This window comes from Eptatretus burgeri, chromosome 10 (genome assembly GCF_056783735.1).
Source record: "Eptatretus burgeri isolate ZD-2024b chromosome 10, Ebu_testis_v1, whole genome shotgun sequence".
In the NCBI taxonomy this organism is placed as follows: Eukaryota; Metazoa; Chordata; class Myxini; order Myxiniformes; family Myxinidae; genus Eptatretus; species Eptatretus burgeri.
Genome location: NC_140970.1, coordinates 121,194 through 143,362, shown reverse-complemented (window position 1 = coordinate 143,362; position 22,169 = coordinate 121,194). Strand labels below are relative to the sequence as shown.

General features: G+C 45.1%; 1 protein-coding gene across 6 annotated transcripts in view; it reads left to right on the top strand.

The window, feature by feature from the left end:
• LOC147017780 (homer protein homolog 3-like) overlaps nucleotides 1–22,169 on the top strand; it is a 117,200-nt gene that overhangs the window by 2,760 nt on the left and 92,271 nt on the right. For 4 of the 6 annotated variants that reach the window (XM_085896739.1, XM_085896742.1, XM_085896741.1 and 1 more), the window contains exon 2: nucleotides 20,651–20,807. In XM_085896739.1, coding sequence (XP_085752865.1) covers nucleotides 20,651–20,807 — 157 coding nt within the window. Of the gene's footprint in view, nucleotides 1–9,972; nucleotides 10,028–20,650; nucleotides 20,808–22,169 lie in introns of those variants that run through there. The other 2 variants (XM_085896736.1, XM_085896737.1) reach the window with 2 other exon arrangements.

Genomic DNA, 22,169 nt, shown 5'->3' with positions numbered 1-22,169 from the left:
TTAAGCCAACACCAGGCATGCAGAGGGGTTAGATAGGTTTAAAGTGGAATTAGATAGGTCCCAGGATGCATTGGAGATTGAGGAGTTTGGGGGCATTGGTAGGACTTGCAGATAGCTTGTGTGTGGATGAGTGATGTTTCTGGGGTTGGTGTAGCGCATGCACGATAGGCCAAATGGTCTCCTGCACCAATTTATCCTTTTATGTAATGCAGTCAATGTGAGTAAAAACAAATTTTTGGCATTGCATGCTATGTGGGGTCACCAGATTGCCTTTACACCCTCCTCCTGTCCCCCACAAGTGGAGATTAATGTTGTGGGGCATGGGCGTTTTATTTTGACCATGCTCTTAAAAAGGTGTAACTGTCGTGGAAGTGCAAGGGTTACAGTAAGGTGTGTGGGAGGTTGAAGTGTAGGTGTATGCGCTTTTGTGTCTGTTCACTGAACATCTCACTGATGCATCTCATTTACATGTTTACTGCATTATTTGCAAATTAATAAGCATGCAATGTAAGCCAATTCTTCATTCATTCCTCACGTTCTAAATTTTGCAGCACACGAGCTGACCACTGCTCTGTATCCCTCCATGTGCTTTCTCGAGGTGGCCCACACGTAACCCCCCTCTACTCAATTCCCCATTTCTGGTTTTGTGAAAATGCATGCAAAAACATTTTGCGCATGTTTGCAACGAGGGCATTGCTTGTATTTCACACTTGGTAGGACACTAGTTCTCAGCACATGCACAAGCTCACTGTATTAGCATGGCACGCTGGTGTGTGCACGTGCGCTTGGTGGTCTGGGTGGTGTGTTCACTTTTGCAAAGCACAACTACATTTAAATTCCTGGCACAGCTCTAGTGTGTCACATTACCTGGGAACTACTGTATAGCCATAGTTCCATCTTAGCGTCTACCTCGCATTGTGAGCAAATAATGCTGTGCAGCTTTAAAATCCAACAAATATTGAGCTTTACCAGCAACCCTATCAGTGTGAGCCCCTTGGAAGGAGTTTCTCTGGCAGGATCACCAAGTGACTGTTTCAAAAAAAAATTCGGAATGCTTCGATTTGGACGAGGAGGAATCTGTATTTGGTGTTGCAAGCCAGGGGTGCGTTGACACCCTCAGTGGTCCAAATGACTATCTCACTGAGATCATCTGGCAATAACTCCTCTGCAGTAAATCCCTTCCATTCACTATTGTTAAATTTTCACCCGTTTTGCACTTTGACGTCTTCAGAGCAATGTGATTTAGCCAAGCTGACTGGCAAGTTGAATACCGTATGCCACGGAAGGTTCTGTACAGCACAATTTATTTGGGACGTAACAATATTTACTGTTATCTATAGTGATAAATTATATATGTATATCGAATATATAAAGTTCATTGTAACCACTCACTGACGTACTGACGCACTGGCTCACTCGTTCACTAACGTACTAGCTCACTGACGCACTGACATTAATGTTCGGTACCTTCCGGGTGATGCAGGAAGCTGAAATCTTGCATGCCGACAGACATCGAAGCTGATACACCGGGGAAAAAAATCACAGAACTTTTGGAAAGCGTCCACAAATGAAAAAATATATAAACAAATAAATAAATAAAATATATGCAGGTTGGCAACCCAAGACAATGGGGAAGCACGATAATTTTGCGTGCCAATGGACATCGAAGCCAATACACCAGGAAAATCACAGAACCGTCAGAAAGCATGTCAATGAAAATATAAATAAATGAAAAAAACAAATGCAGGTGAGTGACACGAGACAATGGGGAAGCACATTTCGTTATTGCTTACAATGTGTAAGCATGCCCCACTAGTATATACATCGTGTTGTGAGTTTGCTTTATGACAGTACAATATTCCAAAAAGGATGTGTCAACAACAAATACAGGGTGTCCCAAAAGTCACCTAGGGATTTAGAAATGAAATAACATTTCTATTTTTTCTTTAATTAATTTATGATTATTTTTATACCAAAAGAAAATTTTACAAAATGGAGATAAATTTGCTTTATTTATGAAAATGATGCAGCTTCGATGTCGTCCATTTTCGGCTTCGCAAAGACGGGCTCTTTCGACAGCATTTTCCAGCGGACAATAACTGGCTGCAGTGCTGGAATTTCTGCACAGATGTTGTCCTTGAGCTTCTGAATTGTATGGGGCTTATTGATGTATACACACTCCTTTAGGTGACCCCAAAGAAAATAATCGGGAGGCGTCAAATCAAAACGTGATGGCCAAGAACTTTCTGAATTTCGCAAAATTATTCGGTGTCCATGTTCTTTGGGTGAGAATAATTGATCGATGAAATTTAAAATAAAATTCCACGATTTTGGTTCTTTGTTCAGTTGTGAATTTTTCATGGGTAATTTCCAAATGTTAATCTAAATTCTGAAAAGAAAAGAAAAGAAAAACAAATTATTAAAAAACAGAAATGTTATTTAATTTCCAAATCCATAGGTGACTTTTGGGACACCCTGTACAACTGATCAGTCGGCAATCTCGGTCAGGTCTGAAGTTTCGACCACAAAGTGGAGTTCATCCGGGAGACATTGTCTGCCAGGTGTGAGGTGTCCTTCCATGGTTGAGGGGGCATATTTTAACCACCAAAGTAGATGGTGAGCTCAAATGTCATTTTCATAATTATGACGGTGAAACCTATGAAGAAGTTGTGAACTTGAAACAAACCGATTATGGTTAAGAAAAATAAGGACAGTTCATAACCACATGATGCTGGAGGAAAAACTGAAATGACCAGAAGTGCACTCAGTAGACCACATACCTCCGCCATGCAATGCCTGATCCAGTGGAACATATCGGGCCCAAGAAAATTTTCAAATACCGTGCTATATATCGTTTTTGGCCCCCATCTCTCGATGGTGAAGCATCACTTTAAAAATTAATAATTCTTGTATCTGGATCTGGATTCAGATCTTCACCAAAATCGAATCGATTCACCCTTGTCATACCCCCAACGTGTCCACCAAATTTCATTCGAATCCATTCACAACTTTCTGAGATAGCTTGCACACAAACAAACAGACAGGGGTGAAAACATAACCTCTGTCCACCTTTGGTGGGTGGAGGTAGCAATCATTAGGTCTCACTATTTGCATACTTCAGTTTAGTGGTGCCCCCTTCTCATTAGGAAAATACTTAACATCTGTAGAGTTCCAGGTGAAGACACTCAGTACACTGCCATCACGTCATTTCCCATTCCTACCTGTGATCATTTTCAACCCCCATTAACCCTTCCCAACCCAACTCTTTTTTTTTTTTGTGTCAGTTACTTGTGATTCATCCCCTCTCTTCTATTTTGCAGTTCCTTCATTCCCTTGCTCATTGCATTCACCTGTTGCTCCACTGCCATTACATTGTTTTTGTGGCCTCTCACCTCACTCTTCCATGCACTTCCATGTGGTATATATTGCTGCCCTCTTCCCTTTATAAGTGGGAGGTCCATTGGTACCAAGCTTCTGCCTTGCCTTGACCATGATACTCCTCCACTTCCCCCTGTCCTCGACCAATTCTCTCCACTCTCCAACCACCCCTACCTTAGGCCAAAAAAAAAAAATGTTGCATTGGCGTAACCCGCCCGACCCTAAAAATTCCGCCGACCCTACGTTTTTTTTTTTTTGTTTTTTTTGCTATCGAAAAATTTTGCCGACCCTATTTTATTGCTATTTTTGTTGTTTTGCTATCGTTTTCAAGTATCTTGTTGATCGCGATCGCAAGAACCCGGAAGTGTTTCGGACAGAACCCGCCGACAAAAAGGGTGGTACTCGAGCCGGGGGAGATTTTGGGAGGGATTTATTAGGAAAAAAAAAAAAAAGAAAGGTCCCGACTGACCTACCCTATTTTTCAGTGACCCGTTACGCCAATGCAACATTTTTTTTTTTTGGCCTTACTGATATCCCTCCTCATACAATCCTCCAATCTCAACTGCAGTCCACCTCTTTCCTCACACAATCCTCCAATCTCAACTGCAGTCCACCTCTTTCTTTCAAAACTTGTTCTCTCAACTTAGCCGCTCTTTACCATTCTCTCTTCCTCTATCCAAACCAAGTGTAGAGCCCACTTCAGCCGGCTTTTCACCAATCAAGCCGTCCAGCTCATTTACATACCAGTCTCCCTCAGTTCATCCTCCTCCTTCTATCCACCCTTTTCACTCCCACAATCCTCCTCACCCAGTTGTTCTCACAGACCTGCAACTTCTGTTGTGTCTCTCTGTCAGTGCCATTGTTTTGAGACTATAAAGGCCAGCTGGCATCACACAACACATCAAAACTTTCCCTTTCTATTTCCTTGATATTTTTTCTGTCTGCCATTACTCCCTCCACCCTCCTCCACACATTTGTACCCTCTTGAATCTTCTTCCACACCTCTGCCTCTGATTTACCATCCTCGGTCACTGTTCCCCCAGATACTCAAACCTATTTCCCTGTCTGATCTCCTTCCCCTCCAACCTGATGTTAATTTATTTTCTTTGCTGCCTGACCCACATCACCTCAGTCTTCTCCACCCTCTTCTTCAGCCCATGCTTCCTAAATTTCTTCTCCCACTCTCCCAGGACTTCCTGCATATCCCGCCGACTCTCCACCACAACAGCCAGATCTTCTGCATCCAGCATCCTCCCCATACTACCCCTCAAGCTCACCTTCCTGCTTACCAGGTCCATAAACATGAGTGGGCTAAGAGAGCTTCCCTGCCTCAAACGGATTTTACCACAGAACCCCTCCGACATCCCAGAACCAACAAAAACTCTTTCCTATGTTCCCTTGTACATCCATTTCACCAACCTAACTTCTGCTTCTGGCACTCCCATCCATATCAGTGTTGCCTTCACCATCTATCTTGGGACAGTGTCATAGGCCTTCTCCAGGTCCACAAATCCCAATGCCATTTCACCTTGCTCCTCCAACGTCTTCTACACCAGCATTAACATCCCATTTGTCATCCCCCTACCCTTTCTAAACTCTGTTGCTCTTCGCCGGTCTCGATCTCTACACTCTTCCTTATCCTCCAGTCCAGAATCCTCTTCAGTACCTTCATGACATGATTTCAGAGTGTAATGCCTCTGTGCTTTCCTGGATCTTGAACATTGTCTTTCCTCTTCCATATCAGCACAATTTGTCCTGTTCTCCAATCCTCTTGAATCGAATCCTCTCTCAGACATGCATTCACCAGCCTCTTCGTCCAACTGCCTTTGACCTCTTCTGCAGCAAGTAATATCTCTGCATACACATCATTAATGCCTGATGCTCTTCCCTTATCCATCCTCTTTAATGCTGGCCACACCTCCTCCTCCTCCATAATCTCCACTAACTCCACATTCTCTACATAACACACAGGCTCCAGCTCACCGTTGCTTCCTTCCCACACCGGTCACTAGCTTCCCACCACCATCCTTAACGACCAACTCTTCCTCCCCCCCCTCTTTCATGTCCTCATTATCCTCATCCCCGTCATGAGCTAATTTGTAGATCATCTTCTTCCCACCATCCTCTTCCAGCTTGGATACCTCCTCTTCCATGTCATTCCTCACCTTCTACACTTCTCTCCTTTGCTCCTTTTTTTTCTTCTGCCCACACAGTTGCAGCATCCCTGCATCTGGTTTTCCCCTTATCTCCTTCATTTTCTCCATCCTCTTCCAAACTTCCTTCTTTTCAACAACTGCCTTCATGACTTCCCCCATCCACCACACATGGTTTCTGTCCCTACCTCGACAATTTACTCTTTCCCGATGTCCTTCCTCACAAAACTTCTGCAATTATTCTCAATGCCTCTCTGCACTTCTTCTACCCTTCTCTCCAAACCTTCAGCTTATTCACTGAGTTCCTCATACCTGGCCTTCAACCTCTTCTTGTACTCTACAACGATGATGTCCCTGCACTCCCCCCACCTAATCATCTTCTGACCCCTGCTCTTAACTTGCCTCCTTTTCTTCATGCAAAAAACAAACAACAACAGCTTGTGCTGGGTGGTGACATGCTCTCCAACCACTGCTTTGCAATCCTTGTTCCTCTACTACTCTTGTGTCCTCGCTACCAACAAATCCATTTCCGTTCCATGCTGTCCACTCTTACAAGTAATTTTGTGGCTGTCCTGCTACTGAAAGAATAAACCAGCTACGGCAAACTCATTCCTTGCCACCGGGTCTCGGTCCCCTCTATTCCTCGTTCCCCAACCAAATTTACCAATGCATTCTTCTTCACCTGGTTCTGTTACTTCCACATGCATGTTTAAGTCCTCTGCAATGCACATCATCACCTTCAGCTCAACCATTCCCATCATCCTCTCCAGTGCGTCGCTGAACTGCTTCTCTGCCTCAGTCCTTCCCGTTTGTTGCCTATATGCCGATACAACGTACACAATTTGCCTCCGTATCACTAACCATGCCATAACTATGTAAACTACATCGGCACTCGGCAGAGCGCAGATCTCCATCAGACTGAACAGTTTATGTTTTGTATCCCATTGATATACATCCGATCCTTAACCAACATCTCATCAGCTTGTTCTCACCTACTTCACTCATCCACCAATGAGATGATTCAGGACCAATTAGATGATTAAAAAACAATTCCTGTGGTACACGAGAATGACTTCTATTGGGAACTAGTTTAACCCTGCTTTGAGCTTTTGAAATTGTGTCATGTTGAGACCATGATCAAAGAAGCCAGTTCTATGGGTTGTGAAATTAAACCATCTCATTCGGTGGAAAATGTACAGCTACAGCCTCACTCTACTAAATGCCCACAACAAATTGGTGTACGTTCGCAACTTCGTTCCAGTGTTCCTGTGAATTTAGGTAAATCTACTACTTCATGTGAGTGCTACTGTTGTGGATCTGCCTCCTATTAGGCTATCAGCCGTAAGTTGTATCGTGCAGTTTCGTTCCACTCATCAGGGTGGGGGGGGGGGGGAGTAGACAAAACCTTGATATGATAGTATTTATCCAAATACATACATATCCAAAAGTTCTTCACCCAAATAGCTACAGTTATTGTGTATTTTCATCTTGAAAATCGATGCATTCCCTGCGCTGTCATTTGAATTTTCTCCACTCGGATCACGTGTGGGCCATGTGACGTCTTGACAGCCAATAGATCGGCTGACATCGTATGCAAATTATGTCAGACTGTCATGTGACCAGCTAAGTTGTCCAAGATGGCAGCTTCCTGCAGGGAGGAAATCACCGGCAGCTGATCGGCGATTTATCGGTAATTTTTGATGAATATGGCCAGTGAGGACGCTCCCCAGTGTATTATTCACCAGGACAATGTAGCGAACGAAGAAGTCAAACGTTTTATGCCTGTAAGATGGGATAAATGGAGAGAAAGTGTCAACAAATGGCTCGTCTTAGACGGTCACGAACGACATTTAGCCGAGAGTGCACGAGTGTATATTGAGTTTGAAGAAATCCCTAGTCATCTGGGCTATCACGACACTTGCTACCGTCGCTTCATCAATGCAATAGGAAAACAAGTGGGGCTGAGAAACTTTGTTCACAAACCATGCATGATGACTCTGCGATTGTTGATGATTGCATGTATGAACCATTGCCAAAAAAACTGCACTCTGCATCGAACATTGCTGGACATGTTGAGAGTTCACGGCGACACGTCCTTCCTGCTGTCTGCCTCATTTGCAATAGAGCGGAGAAATACTGCAGGGTTCAAAGAAAGAGAGTGTTGGATAGACTATGCCAGGCTGAAACAGAAACAGCAGGTATTATATAATGTCCGGCTGTGGCTGACCGGCTATATATAAAGCTGTCCGAGGCAGGGTCAATGGCGTTCATTCGATGGGTCGATACGCTGGTGTTGCACAATGGTTAGTCCTCCTGCACCGGCACTCCGGGTACAATAGGCCCATGATCGAAGTTAGTCTTCCCGCGCCGGCATTCTCGGCGAAACGTCGTTCGTGACCGTCTAAGACGAGCCATTGGTTGACACTTTCTCTCCATTTATCCCATCTTACAGACGTAAAACGTTTTACTTCTTCGTTCGCTACATTGTCCTGGTGAATAATACACTGGGGAGCGTCCTCACTGGCCATATTCATCAAAAATTACCGATAAATCGCTGATCAGCTGCTGGTGATTTCCTCCCTGCAGGAAGCTGCCATCTTGGACAATTTAGCTGGTCACATGACAATCTGACGAAATTTGCATACGATGTCAGCCGATATATTGGCTGTCGAGGCGTCACATGGCCTACACGTGATCCGAGTGGATAAAATTCAAATGAGAGAGCATAGGTAATGCATCGACTTTTCAAGATGAAAATACACAATAACTGCAGCTATTTGAGTGGAGAACTTTTGCCTACGTATTTGGATATCTTCTTCTTCTTCTTTCGGCTGCTCCCGTTAGGGGTCGCCACAGCGGATCATCCGTATGATCCGCATAGTGATTTGGCACATGTTTTACGCCGGATGCCCTTCCTGACGCAACCCTGGTCGCCTCTTACGACACAGGGATATGGTACACCTATTTTAACCGGGGTATACACCGGCCCAGTACACTGGTACTCATTTCGCCGACCTCGGAAGGATGACAGGCTGAGTCAACCTTCTTCTTCTTCTTCTTCTTCTTCTTCTTCTTCTGCTTCTTCTGCTTCTTCTGCTTCTTCTGCTTCTTCTGCTTCTTCTGCTTCTTCTGCTTCTTCTGCTTCTTCTGCTTCTGCTTCTGCTTCTGCTTCTTCTGCTTCTGCTTCTTCTGCTTCTGCTTCTTCTGCTTCTGCTTCTTCTGCTTCTGCTTCTTCTGCTTCTGCTTCTTCTGCTTCTGCTTCTTCTGCTTCTTCTGCTTCTTCTGCTTCTTCTGCTTCTTCTGCTTCTTCTGCTTCTTCTGCTTCTTCTGCTTCTTCTGCTTCTTCTGCTTCTTCTGCTTCTTCTGCTTCTGCTTCTTCTGCTTCTGCTTCTTCTGCTTCTGCTTCTTCTGCTTCTTCTGCTTCTTCTTCTGCTTCTTCCTCCCGATAGGGGTCGCCACAGCGGATCATCCGTATGATCCGCATAGTGATTTGGCACGTTTTATGCCGGATGCCCTTCCTGACGCAACCCTGGTCACCTCTTATGACACAGGGATATGGTACACCTATTTAACCGGGGTATACACCGGCCCAGTATACTGGTACTCATTTCGCCGACCTCGGAAGGATGACAGGCTGAGTCAACCCCCTGGTGTATTAATTCAGTGGCCCAACGGGGCTTGAACTCAGGACCTTTGGATCCCAAGCCGCTGCCCTAACCACTCCGCCAACACCAGGCTTATACGTATTTGGATATATACTATAATATTATCAAGGTTTTGTCTACCCCCCCCCCCCCCCCCCGCGGAATGGAATGAAATTTGATTTTCAGGCACTTCCTGAGCCATGGCTGATGGCCTATATGTTATCAGCTCACCGCACTGTCGAACAACAGACAAGGAATATCCATCCTGCAACAAGATTGGACATTTTGTGACTGTGCCTCAATGCTCACCTACTGTTAAACAGGTGAATATCCTACCATCAGGTGAGGAAGAACAACATGAAGTTCTTGTTGCTCACAGTACATGCCCAGTGAAGATTGGGTGAATTGTGACATTCTCATAAAGTCAATTAAAACAAATGTTTTCATTGTCTTCTTCTATTAATTTTAATTGTCTAATTGTTTTAATGTTTAAAAACAAATGTCTTCTGATGCTTCACTGATGAATGAGGAACTTTTCCGCAAACATTTCCTTTACGATTCTTTACAACCATGCCAGAACCTGTTTAAGTCCTACACCGCTGATAATATTGATGTTTTGGGTTGTTTTGTCTACTGTCAAATACCAGGATATATGCATTAAAGCTGGATGGTGTGTTGTGGAAAAAGGTTACCACACTGCTCGGTAAAGATCCGATTCAAAATTTGGGTATCAATATCCATAGTAAAACACTTGCATGTTGTGCTACTACCTCAGATGTACCTACAAGCCGACCAAATCCAAATTTGGAAAATTGCATTGCCAATGCTTCTACACGTACCAGCCCTGAACAGGTGAGATCTTTCAATGGAATGGCTCTGGTTTAGGTGAAATTCATCCCTCAATTTGTTTTGCTTTTCCAACCGACACGAGATATATACAAACAATCATGCTATTCAAGTGGACTGCTTCTGCTGCTACCACTTTCACTGCTGTGAAAGATGCTATTACACATATCCCTGGGTTAGGACATTTTGACCCTTCTCGAGACATAGTTGTCACCACTGACGCTTCCGGTTACAGAATCGGTGCGATAATGACAGGTTCACCGTGACAGTGTTGAGGTTACTATTGCCTATGTGTGTAGGTTATTGACTGATGTCAGAGAAGCATGCTGGATGCATACACAGTGCACTGTGACGACAAGTGTAGTATAAGCCAGGATCTCAGAATGTAGTTGCTGCAATGTCTTATCTCGATTGCCTGCCGATACTGCTGACATCGTGATTGACGACAGCACTGACATGTGCAATGGTGTTGACCATGTCTGTGAAGTCTTGCTGTAAGACGCTTGTGTTTCTCATAACGATTTAGTTGAAGCAATTGGCACTGACAACACTCAAGTACAAGTGAAATGGTACTTTCAAAATGGTTGCCGTCCTTGTCTAAAATGGCCAATGACACTGTGAAACCATTCTTCCCCATTTGTGACTTGTCGATTCACAGTGATGTTGTATTCTGTAGTGAACGTGTTACTATCCCCAATTACTACACTTATTGAAGTGCCGATTACATACAACAGTAATTACTACAATTACTTACATGCCGACCGTGAAGGCATTGTTCGCACAAAACAACCATTGAGACGGTTGTTGTGATACGTAAAATGGATACCCAGATTCAAGATGCCATTCAAAACTTGTTTTTGTCAGATTAACGGTACGACTGCCACTTGTCGTAATGGTTCTATGCATCCAGTTCCACTTGCTTCTACGACATGAAGTAAGGTAGGATTGGATGTTTTTGGACCATATGCTTCCCATGATAACACATTCGCAATCAATCTTACAAATTGACTATTGCAGTAAATGGCTACAATTTAGATTTACTCAATCTGTCACTTCTGAAACTGTCATAGCTTCTCATCTAATTTTTAGTCGACAAGGATTTCCAGACGAGATCATTACTGATCACAGACCACAATTTCATTATTTTTAGTTGATGACCTATCTTGCTGAAAGAGGTATTGACGATGCACATTCTGCCATTCACCATCCGGAAGGCAATGGTGAAATCTAAAGATTTAATAAGGTACAATATTGTTGCGGTTCTGAAAACCGCATGCCTCTAAGGCAGTGATTCTCAACCAGGGGTAAAAATTTACATGGCAGGGGGTAAATATATTGCGGGCCAGGGGTCGGGTGAGAAGACCACCGGGGGGGGGGGGAAGCTATCTCGGGTTCCCCACCTGACTCCCTCGAATTGTAGGCTGTCGCACACAGATAATTCCGTGACCCGGCAGGTCGCTAACTGACCGTGAACGCCAATAACTCAACTGCGTGACCTAGGGTCCTCCCGTCTATGGGTTAACCGGGTTACCTAATTAATCATGTGATTTAATTACCGGGGAACACTTCCTCGGTACGCCTTGTCTGAACCGGATCACTTTACCGGATCGGATGCAGCTGAGCGACTGCCAAGGACGTACCGGCTTAAAGGAAAGGATCATTGGGCATAAAGTCCCAGCTAAGCTAGGGTTCTGACCATGCTAGATCAATGAAAGAACTGACAAAAACGAGCTGGGAACATTTCTAATAATAATTTATTAACAAGCATGTGAGGAAAGTTGTGTGCCACAGTGAATAGTAGTTTTATTGTTGTGTAATGCAGGGATAGAAAGAAGTGTGAGGTGCGACAATAAACAAGCAACTTACAAAAGTAGACACAGAGCAGACATAAACCGAAATAATAATCTTCAGCATTCTTAACTTACGAGGACAGGCGCCATGACACACACACACACACACACACACACACACACACACACACACACACACACACACACACACACACACACACACACACACACACACACACACACACACACACACACACACACACACACCGATGAAGAGGAGTTAATGAAGAGAAAAAGTAGGAGAGGAGATGAGGATAATGGTCTCTCCATACCTTGCACGATTGCCCGATCATGCCACCAATATGTTTTGGGGAGATGCTTCACTGGGTGATACCTCCCTGACAGCTGGTGTGCCATCTCTTGCTTTGTGGCACTTCGTGCAGCTAGCGTCGATCCAGAGAATGAGACGTGACCCTCAGGCATGAAGGGAGGGACTTGGGTGGAGCCAACAGCCAATGGCTGGAGAAAGAGAGGCAGAGCCAGCAGGCAAATTGGTAAAGAAGGGCGGCGTCAGCAGGGGAATGGGTAGGTTGTCGATCCCAAGCCAGACAGAACGAGCCGACAGGAATGAAGAAAGGAACGACTCGGTAACGATGACACCCCAGGAACGACACACCAAGAATGGCGAGCAGGAACGACACACTAGGAACGATGACTCTCGAATGACGACCACTCTCCCCTTGCCGCACCGCGACCCGTCCTTTTATAAATCTGTCAGGGCGGTGGCGATGCCCAAAGCGATGTCGTCACCCGAATCGTGCGCTCTGATTGTGCCCTTGCCAGCACACGGGCCGGCCACCATGACTGGAAGCGGCTCCCCTTCACTTCCGGCCAGATGGTTCCGCGCTGCGGAATTGTCTCGCTCCGTGCACTGTGACATGAATTGCCTTGCACCGAACTCCATGCCATTCCCCGGCAACCCACGGTTGGCACTGGCCAATGTGCCTGCTCCATGGTGCGCCACGCAGGCCGAGCGATCTGACCGCACAGCATGCCTCTGTCTGGTAGCAGCTGCATCGAGGCGGAGGTGCGGGAGGATGTCTGCCGTCTGCGGGAGACATTTGTTGCTGTCGTGAGCGAAGACCGATGGTAAGATGTTATTGTAACCCCATGCGCAGACCTGACCAAAGATGTGTGTTATTCGTGCCTCGTTCTGCACAATGATAAAGTATCACGGCCGCACGCGAGTCCGCCATTAAGCACGTGGCCAGCGCGTGGGTCCGCCTGCCATCAAGCATCGTATTTGCGGTTATCAAAGACTGTGGGATGCACGGTGCCAGCCCTGACCTGTGTCAGGGAATTGAGGGAAAAGTTTGGATATAATTATGTATGTGGGGTTGAGTTGAAGAAGAAGATACATATAATTATTAAATGGAGAAATGGGTGGAAAAGTGTGCGCCGAGTGTGTACTGAAAGTTGCCAGCATTTAGGGTGCCGTTTCTTCCATCTCCTCGGTACATGTTCCGTGCAGCGTGTGCGTCGTGTTCGGTGCGCTTTCTGTTCAGTGGGTGGAAATTACCGCTGCACATGCGTTTGGGAGGCTGTGATTTCTGTAGAGGGGTGTCCGGCATAATGCTTGCTTGGCCTTCGCTGAGGACCCATCTCACAGCGAAGGGCGCACGTGGCTGGGATTTACCTCAGGAATAAGAGTAGAAAAAAAAAGAATAGGAATGAGTGCAGAGATTTAATCAAACCAAGTGATGAAGTTTACACAACGCACTGTCCCGTTGTCCCACTGGACAAAAGGGAAGGGACTATCTGAACGTATATTTTTGGAATAACTGTCTTAGGACCGCTGTATGATGGTTGCCATTGCTTTGGAGGGATGTGGTTCCTATAACCGCAACAATATATATATATATATATATATGTATATGTATGTATATATATGTATGTATGTATATATGTATATATATATATATATATATATATATATGTATATATATATATATATATATATATATATATATACATATTCACATTGGGACACTGCAAAGCAAAGTTATTAACGTGATCCCAATGGCTTATCCGAATAGCTTATGCCTACTTGCGCACACAGACGAAAGACAGGAAGTAGGTGACGACTGAAAGGGACCTTTCAACATGTGGTGGTGGTGGACATGCTGTGCTCCTCGTGGGGCTGTTGCTGGCATGCCATATATGCTCCTCTTACCTATGAATGCCTCACCCGGTTCCAGGAATTAATACCAGGTGGGGTTGACTCAGCCTGTCATCCTTCCGATGTCGGCAAAATTAGTACCAGCTTGCTGGGATGATTGAGCCATTCGACTTTCCTGCGTCAGAGTGGTGACCCATCCAGGATTGTGCCCAATAGGCCAGGAGACTGCTTCGGCAGCACCAACACTGTTCAGAGTATGGTCCCAATGGATGGATGGATATCTATCTTTGCAATGTTCTACCATATGAGCAGCAAGGTCGTGTTGTTCTGAAATTAACAAATTTGAGCATCTACTCGATGTAGATCGTTGAAGGTCATGTTGACACCACAAAGTTCCTTGTGAGAATTTCATGCACTGATTGGATCTCATTAGCTAATGTCATGGTATAGTTGTGGTGAATTAACGTGAATCAAGGGACATGACGCGGGATCACATGTTGTGCGTCTCGCGTATAAGGGGAGGTCTCTCTGCGGCACGAGTGATTGTCCCCGGGGCATTGCTATTGACATCGGCTGTCCACTTGATGCTCGTTAACTGAAGGTGCTCATTGACTGGTGAGAATGGAGATTATATCGAACTCCGTGCTTACGCGGATTAGTCTGCAATGGTTAACTGCACATGTATACGTTTCTGCTTATGTACTCCTAGCTGAACCTGTATTTCCTGGTGTGTCCACAGAAGCGGCTCCAATCAAATGGAATAAAGCCTAAACTCTGAAGGTTCATCTCTCGCTCTTATTTCAATTTATTCCATTTGATTTTCTCGGCTCTCTCAACCAAAGATGGACAAGATCTACAAACCAGAGAGGTTCGACGCAGACCCAAACACGACTGACACAGAAATGAAATGGTCACATTGGTTCTGCTCCTTCTCACACTATCTGACCATCATCGCGGAGGGAGCTGACAAATTTGCCGCTCTCGTGAATCATGTCTCGCCCGGCGTGTACAGGCTCTTCTCGGGGTGCGACACTTACGAAGCAGCGATTGACGTACTGCAGGCGCTCTACGTGAAGCCCAAGAACGAGGTATACATACGACATCTTCTCAACACACGCAAGCAAGCAGCCGGGGAGACAATCGATCAGTTCCTGCAAGCTCTGAATCAGCTGGGAAAAGACTGCAGCTTCCGGGCCGTAAGCGCCGAGGAACACCGAAAGGAAGCGACACGGGAGGCATTCATCCAAGGACTCAGATCAGCCCACATACGGCAACGCTTACTAGAGAAAGCGCAACCCACTCTTGACAAGGTAGTCGATCAGGCTCGAGCGATGGATACGGCTCAGCAGCAATCTGAGTCATTTGGGACACCGATGCTGCTCATGAACGCTGCTACGATGGGAACCCAAGGAACCCCACTGGCACAGACACAGCCAGACATGAGGGATGGAGAAACACCCGAGGAGCCGGATACCCAGACCTTGTCAAACTCCTCAGCAACTGCTCCGGTCGGTAAATGCTTCTTTTGTGGGTACAAAAGGCATCCTCGTCAAAAATGTCCAGCCAGAGATGCCACATGCATGAATTGCGACAAGAAAGGGCATTATGCCAGGGTATGTAAATCTACTCTAAGGAGGAATAAACCCACTTCTGCGGCTCTCTACTCGCAAAATAAATTGACTGCAGCCTCCCCGGGGAATCTATCCAAGGCTATCATCAACGTGCGAATTAACGGGCATATGGCTGAGGCACTGATTGATACCGGTAGCTCTGAAAGTTTCGTCAGCAGCTCGCTAGTGAAGGGCAGGAAATGGGTAATCCACCCGACTGACAATACGGTATGCATGGCCGCCACCTCACTACAATCCCGCGTACGAGGGTACTGCAATGTTGAATTGGACGTAAAAGGGTACACGCATCGGGATGTAAAGGTGCTGGTGCTTCGTGATTTGTGCGCAGACGTAATTCTGGATCATAATGTCCTCAAGCAGCACACGAGCATCGAAATACCCTTTGGAGGAAGCAAGCCTCGTCTAATTTTAAATGCGCTGACCACTGCGGAGGTGACGTCCCCCCAGCTGTTCGCTAACTTGTCGCCGGTCTGCAAACCGATAGCGATCAAATCGCGGCGATATACCACTGCTGACATGAATTTCATCACTTCAGAAACCAAGCGATTACTGGAGGAGGGAATTATAGAACCGAGCGATTCGCCATGGCGCGCACAGGTGTTAGTAACCAGCAGTCAGAACCATAAGAGACGGATGGTTGTCGATTATTCCCAAACGGTCAATCGCTTCACCCAACTCGACGCCTACCCCTGCCGCGCATAGATGAGATGGTCGAACGCGTGGCCAATTATAAGGTATTCAGTACCATCGACTTGCGAAGCGCCTATCATCAAATTCCCATCCGAGAGGAAGACAAACCGTACACTGCATTCCAGGCAGGGCGGCGCCTCTACCAGTTCAGAAGGATACCATTCGGTGTCACGAATGGAGTAGCTTGCTTCCAACGGGTTATGGACGACATCATCTCAGATGAAAACCTCGAAGACACTTTTGTTTACGTGGATAATGTCACAGTGTGCGGTAGGGATCAGAGGGAACATGATAGGAATCTGGACAGATTCTTGAGCATTGCTGGAAAATATAATCTGACTCTCAACTACGAGAAATGCGTATTCTCGGCAAGGTCAATTGACCTTCTCGGCTACACGATAGCTGACGGCACAATTAAGCCTGATCCTGAGCGATTGCGCCCGCTCCGTGAGCTTCCACCACCTCAGGACTTGCAGACAATGCGCCGGGTGATCGGGATGTTCGCTTACTATGCAAGATGGATTTCGCAATACTCCGAGAAAATACATCCCCTAGTGCATTGCAAAAACTTTCCACCAGATGCCGCTGTCGTGAAAGCTTTCCACGATCTCAAGGATGATATCAGTAAGTCCGTGGTTTTATCGATCGACAGCTCGGTGCCCTTCGTGGTGGAGACCGACGCTTCAAATCACGCCATAGCTGCAACACTTAATCAGTCTGGGCGGCCGGTCGCTTTCTTCTCGAGAACTCTCTCTAGAAGCGAGCAGAGACACTCGGCAATAGAGAAGGAGGCGTACGCCATCGTCGAAGCGCTGCGTAAATGGAGACATTATTTACTGGGAAACCACTTCACGCTCGTTACGGACCAACGATCCGTGGCTTTCATGTTTGATGGGAAAAATAACGGGAAAATTAAGAATGAAAAAATTATGAGATGGCGGATAGACCTAGCCTGCTACAGGTACGACATTGTTTACCGGCCCGGGAAGGAAAACCCTGCTGCAGATACCTTCTCCCGGGTCTACAGTTCGGCAACAATCAGTCAGGCTTTGCAAGACCTCCATGTGTCTCTGTGCCACCCAGGGGTAACCAGGATGGCACATTTCGTACGCAGACAAAATCTTCCCTATTCTGTTGAAGATATTAAACAAATGAATGCTTCATGCCCTGTTTGTGCTGAACTAAAACCCAGATTCTTTGGCGCGGCATCTGGCAGACTGATCAAGGCTACTTCCCCCTTCGAGAGACTAAACATCGACTTCAAAGGGCCCCTGCCCACCGAGACAGACAACAGATACATATTCACCGTTGTTGATGAATATTCAAGGTTCCCTTTCGCGTTTCCGTGCTCGGATATGACCTCGGGCACTGTCGTAAAATGTCTCTCTGACGTCTTCGCTATGTTTGGGAGACCTTCGTACATACATTCAGACAGAGGGCCGTGTTTCATGTCGGCCGGGCTAAAACAATTCCTATTAGAGCACGGCATAGCAACTAGTCGAACGACGGGTTACAACCCACAGGGAAACGGGCAGGTGGAAAGGTATAATGGAGTTATTTGGAAAGCCATAACTCTGGCGCTGAAATCGAGAGGACTGGGCCCCGAGCGATGGGAGGTTGCTCTTCCTGACGCAATGAATTCCATACGCTCTTTGCTCTGCACGTCCACAAATGCCACTCCTCACGAACGTATGTTTACTCACCAACGACGTTATGTTGACAGTCAAACGGTGCCCAACTGGCTGACCCACCCCGGTACAGTGTTCATGAAACGCCCGGTACGACAAAGCAAGTATGAACCGCTGGTGGAGGGGGTCGAACTCATTGACACTAATCCAGAGTATGCTCATGTCAGGCTCCCGGATGGCAGGGAGACCACTGTGTCGGTTCGCCATCTGGCTCCCGCCGGTACTCCTCCCGCCGGTACACCACCTCCTGGCTCTCCTCCTTCTGACATTTCCAACCGAGGAACTCCGCCAGGCGACGGGGCTGCCGTGTTCCCCCCGAGAGCGATCGAGGAGTCATCCCCGGCACAAGTCGAGGCTCACCAAGAGGATCAGGAGTCTCCCTCAAGTGAAACTGCCGTTTACTCCCGGAGAGGTCGACGAATAAGGCCCCCTCGACGACTCAATCTGTAAAGGGGATTATCGGCATTCTCGCTGCTCATGCTCCTATATGCCCATTATATCATATATCGATGCTCATTTCCATGCTCCTACAACTCAAAATAATCACTGCTTGGCATGTATGCTTCTGTAGATCAATTAGTCCGCGTTGCTTGAAATGTATACTCCGATAGTGCTAAAGCAATCATGGTGTGTAAGATGGGCCCCTAGTTACATTTTAAAGGTGAGGAGAATGTGGTGAATTAACGTGAATCAAGGGACATGACGCGGGATCACATGTTGTGCGTCTCGCGTATAAGGGGAGGTCTCTCTGCGGCACGAGTGATTGTCCCCGGGGCATTGCTATTGACATCGGCTGTCCACTTGATGCTCGTTAACTGAAGGTGCTCATTGACTGGTGAGAATGGAGATTATATCGAACTCCGTGCTTACGCGGATTAGTCTGCAATGGTTAACTGCACATGTATACGTTTCTGCTTATGTACTCCTAGCTGAACCTGTATTTCCTGGTGTGTCCACAGAAGCGGCTCCAATCAAATGGAATAAAGCCTAAACTCTGAAGGTTCATCTCTCGCTCTTATTTCAATAGTTCTCTGCAAATTCCATGATCATAAATCTTTATTTTTGAGGGGAAGTTTATGAACCATTAATTGATAATGTGCATCGCTTGCCATCAAACCTTGCAAGGCAAATTATTTTGAGCTGTTATAAAAAGGGGTCTTCAAAACCAATGTCGGTGGTAATGCTTTTGTGGCTGAATGGAAGCAAATCCCTGCAGCAATGTTCCAACATCCAGTGGAAAGCCTTCCCAGAAGAGTGGAGGCTGTAGTTGCAGCAAAGGGTGGGGGGGGGACCAACTCCATATTAATGCCCATGATTTTGGAATGAGATGTTGGACGAGCATGTGTCCACATACTTTTGGCCATGTCGTGAATATACCCTGGTAAGACTTTGCATTCATGTTAAATGCTCTGTGTTGTTGAAAGATTAGTAACTTGCTTAATTTGTGTGTTTCAATCACTTTATGACTCCTGTCAAATACAAAAATGAAGTGCAATACAGCCAGACAAAATTCCAACACCATGATTTTACAACTCTTGGATAATTTTCTGAAATGATTTAGTCTCTAAATCCTGATTATATCAGGTAGTATGAAAGCTGAATTAAAATCCCTTTGGAAGCAATGTTTGGACACTTGGAATAATATTTGGGAAAAAATACAACGTGCCATCCAGCCAGAAATTAATGTGCTGTTTTTGTAAATCACTATATCGAACATCGTGTTGTATATGCCAGGAGCAAAATGTGCTGGAAAATGTCATCCCTTGTCTGGGTACGAGTATGGGCTAATGAGTCTAACAGCAGAGCAAAGGACTAAGAGTAAATACTGAAAAGCAACATGTATTCATTCCAAACCAACGATTCTTCACCACCTTTCAATTACATTTATACTGTGTTATGCACTAACCCACTTAGATTTTCAAAATGAGACACTCAAATTGCACGAAATCCGAAACCTGCACTTTTGCCTTCTTTTGCTGTCCTTTTGTTGTTTGTTTTGTTTTCCATAAAAGGCTGATATATACCTAATCATTATTTTCAACTTACCATGTTAAAAAATATTTTTTTATTTAATTTTTTTATTTCACATTTTGAAATTTCAAAGTAACATCATGTCACTGATCTTTAACCAAATATGCTGAACCAATTTTTTTAAGGTTCTTCATTTCTAATAGATTCAGTATATACCATTGCTTAATTAATAAAGACAAACATAACGTGACTCTATCAGCCAAGCTAATTTGCATTGCGGGAAACCTGGCATGTCACTGCACGTTCTAAAATATTCGCATCTGAAAAGAAATGCAAAGTGTTACCGCTTTGGCTAGCCCTCATATAGAATAGTGGGGAGCAAGTCAAAAACTTGGCAGGTTTGACCCATCTCTAGATGGGGTCACAACTTGGCTTTCTGAGGAAGCTTTGGAGATTTTCTACAATAGTTAAATGCTCTCATTGTGTAACTACAGGTTCCTCATGGCTCCTGTCTGGCAATGCTTAAGCACAGGCATGGTGTTCAACAACAAAGCATTATGCACTACAGCAAACCTCAATGAGCAGTAATTGCAGGATTTGTCCTGGTGTTTACAATCTGATTGTAGTTTTATTTTGTATTTCTCTTAAAATCATCTTTTGCATTTTTATGTTTCCTGCAGGGAGCCCCCACTGTTCTCTGCCAAAGCCCATGTGTTTGAAATTGATCCTGGTACCAAACGAGCATGGCTACCAGCCTCTCGACATGCTGTCCCTGTCTCCTGCTACTTTGATCCAGCACGGGCCGCATACAGACTAATCAGCAGTGATGGAGGCAAGGTAAGTGGTCCAGAGTTGACTGTTTCAGTCACTTTTTGAGAAAAAGAAAGGTGGAATGAGGAGCACATAAATAAAAGAGAAAACAACAAAATCGAAAAGGATGGGGGTGGGTGATGATTGGTTTTACAAATTCTGTGGAAACAAGCGGTGCCACTTGAAAGGGGAGGTGGGAGGGGAATCGGTTCCTGGGTTTTGAGAAAATGGAGGAAGTTCGGCGGCAGCCGGACATAAACACATCACAATTGAAATAAATATGTAAAATAAATATAAAGCATGCTAACATAGAAATAAACATGTAATTAAATCGATACAGTATAAAATCAACAAAAATATCGAGTTTTACCTTTTAAATTTATTCCAAAAGAATGAGGCGATTTTTTTTTTTTTTTTTTTTTTTTTTTTTTTTTTTTTTTTTTTTTTACAAAACAGCAAAGTTGGTGAGGGTAATAATATTACGTACTTGTACTGTGCTCTACCATAAATAGAAGAAAAAAAAACAATATTTAGCTCAGGATGATGATGCTGCTGCCAAAGGGCCAGGGTAGGGTGGAGGTTAGAAAGATGTGGATGTCAAACTTACAATGGCTGTTGGATCATTGGGAGCATGAAGAAGTGGCCTTGTTGCATTGCCACATAGAGAAAGAGTAAAACGATCCTTAGCGACCTTGGCCCTGAGGAGATCTTTCCTGCTTGAAAGGAAGGTTCTAGATGGCATCCTCTTCCAAAATAGCCCCGTCTTTTCGGCATTAAAAACCTGCACCAACCTAAATCCCTTTGCCTCAATTCGTTCCATGAGCTGTGGTGGGCAGTTTTTCACAGCATCATGGTCTGCCATGGTTGAACTGTAGCCTTCGGCCCTGGGTGTCTTGGGGAAACTTTGGTAAATTTGAAGTGACTTCTCCCATACACCAGTTCACTCAAACGCACTTTTTTTCTGTTTGGTCCTCAATCCAAACGATAAACATGTTTTCCATCCTTTCAATATGAGGATCACAGGACTGGAATAAGACGTTTGCGCTTTTCTTGTAGGAACACTTGCATGGCTATTCGACTCACGTTTACTGCACAGTCGATTCGTTGATCTCTTAATGGCGGCCCACAGATGCCACACTTTTACCTCTTGACAACATATTTACCAACTCGATTTTTTTTTCGCACAATGTCATAACCCTCTCCACCTCTTGGCACAATTAATTTTGTCGATCATTTTATGTTTGGGTGCCATTATTAACTTTTGTGTGGCTACTAGATCTTGTAGATCTAGTATTATGGATTTATGTTTGTCATTTCCTGTTCAATGACGATTCATTATTAAACTTGGCTATATTCTGTATTCTGGTATGATTACAACAATTAATGGTG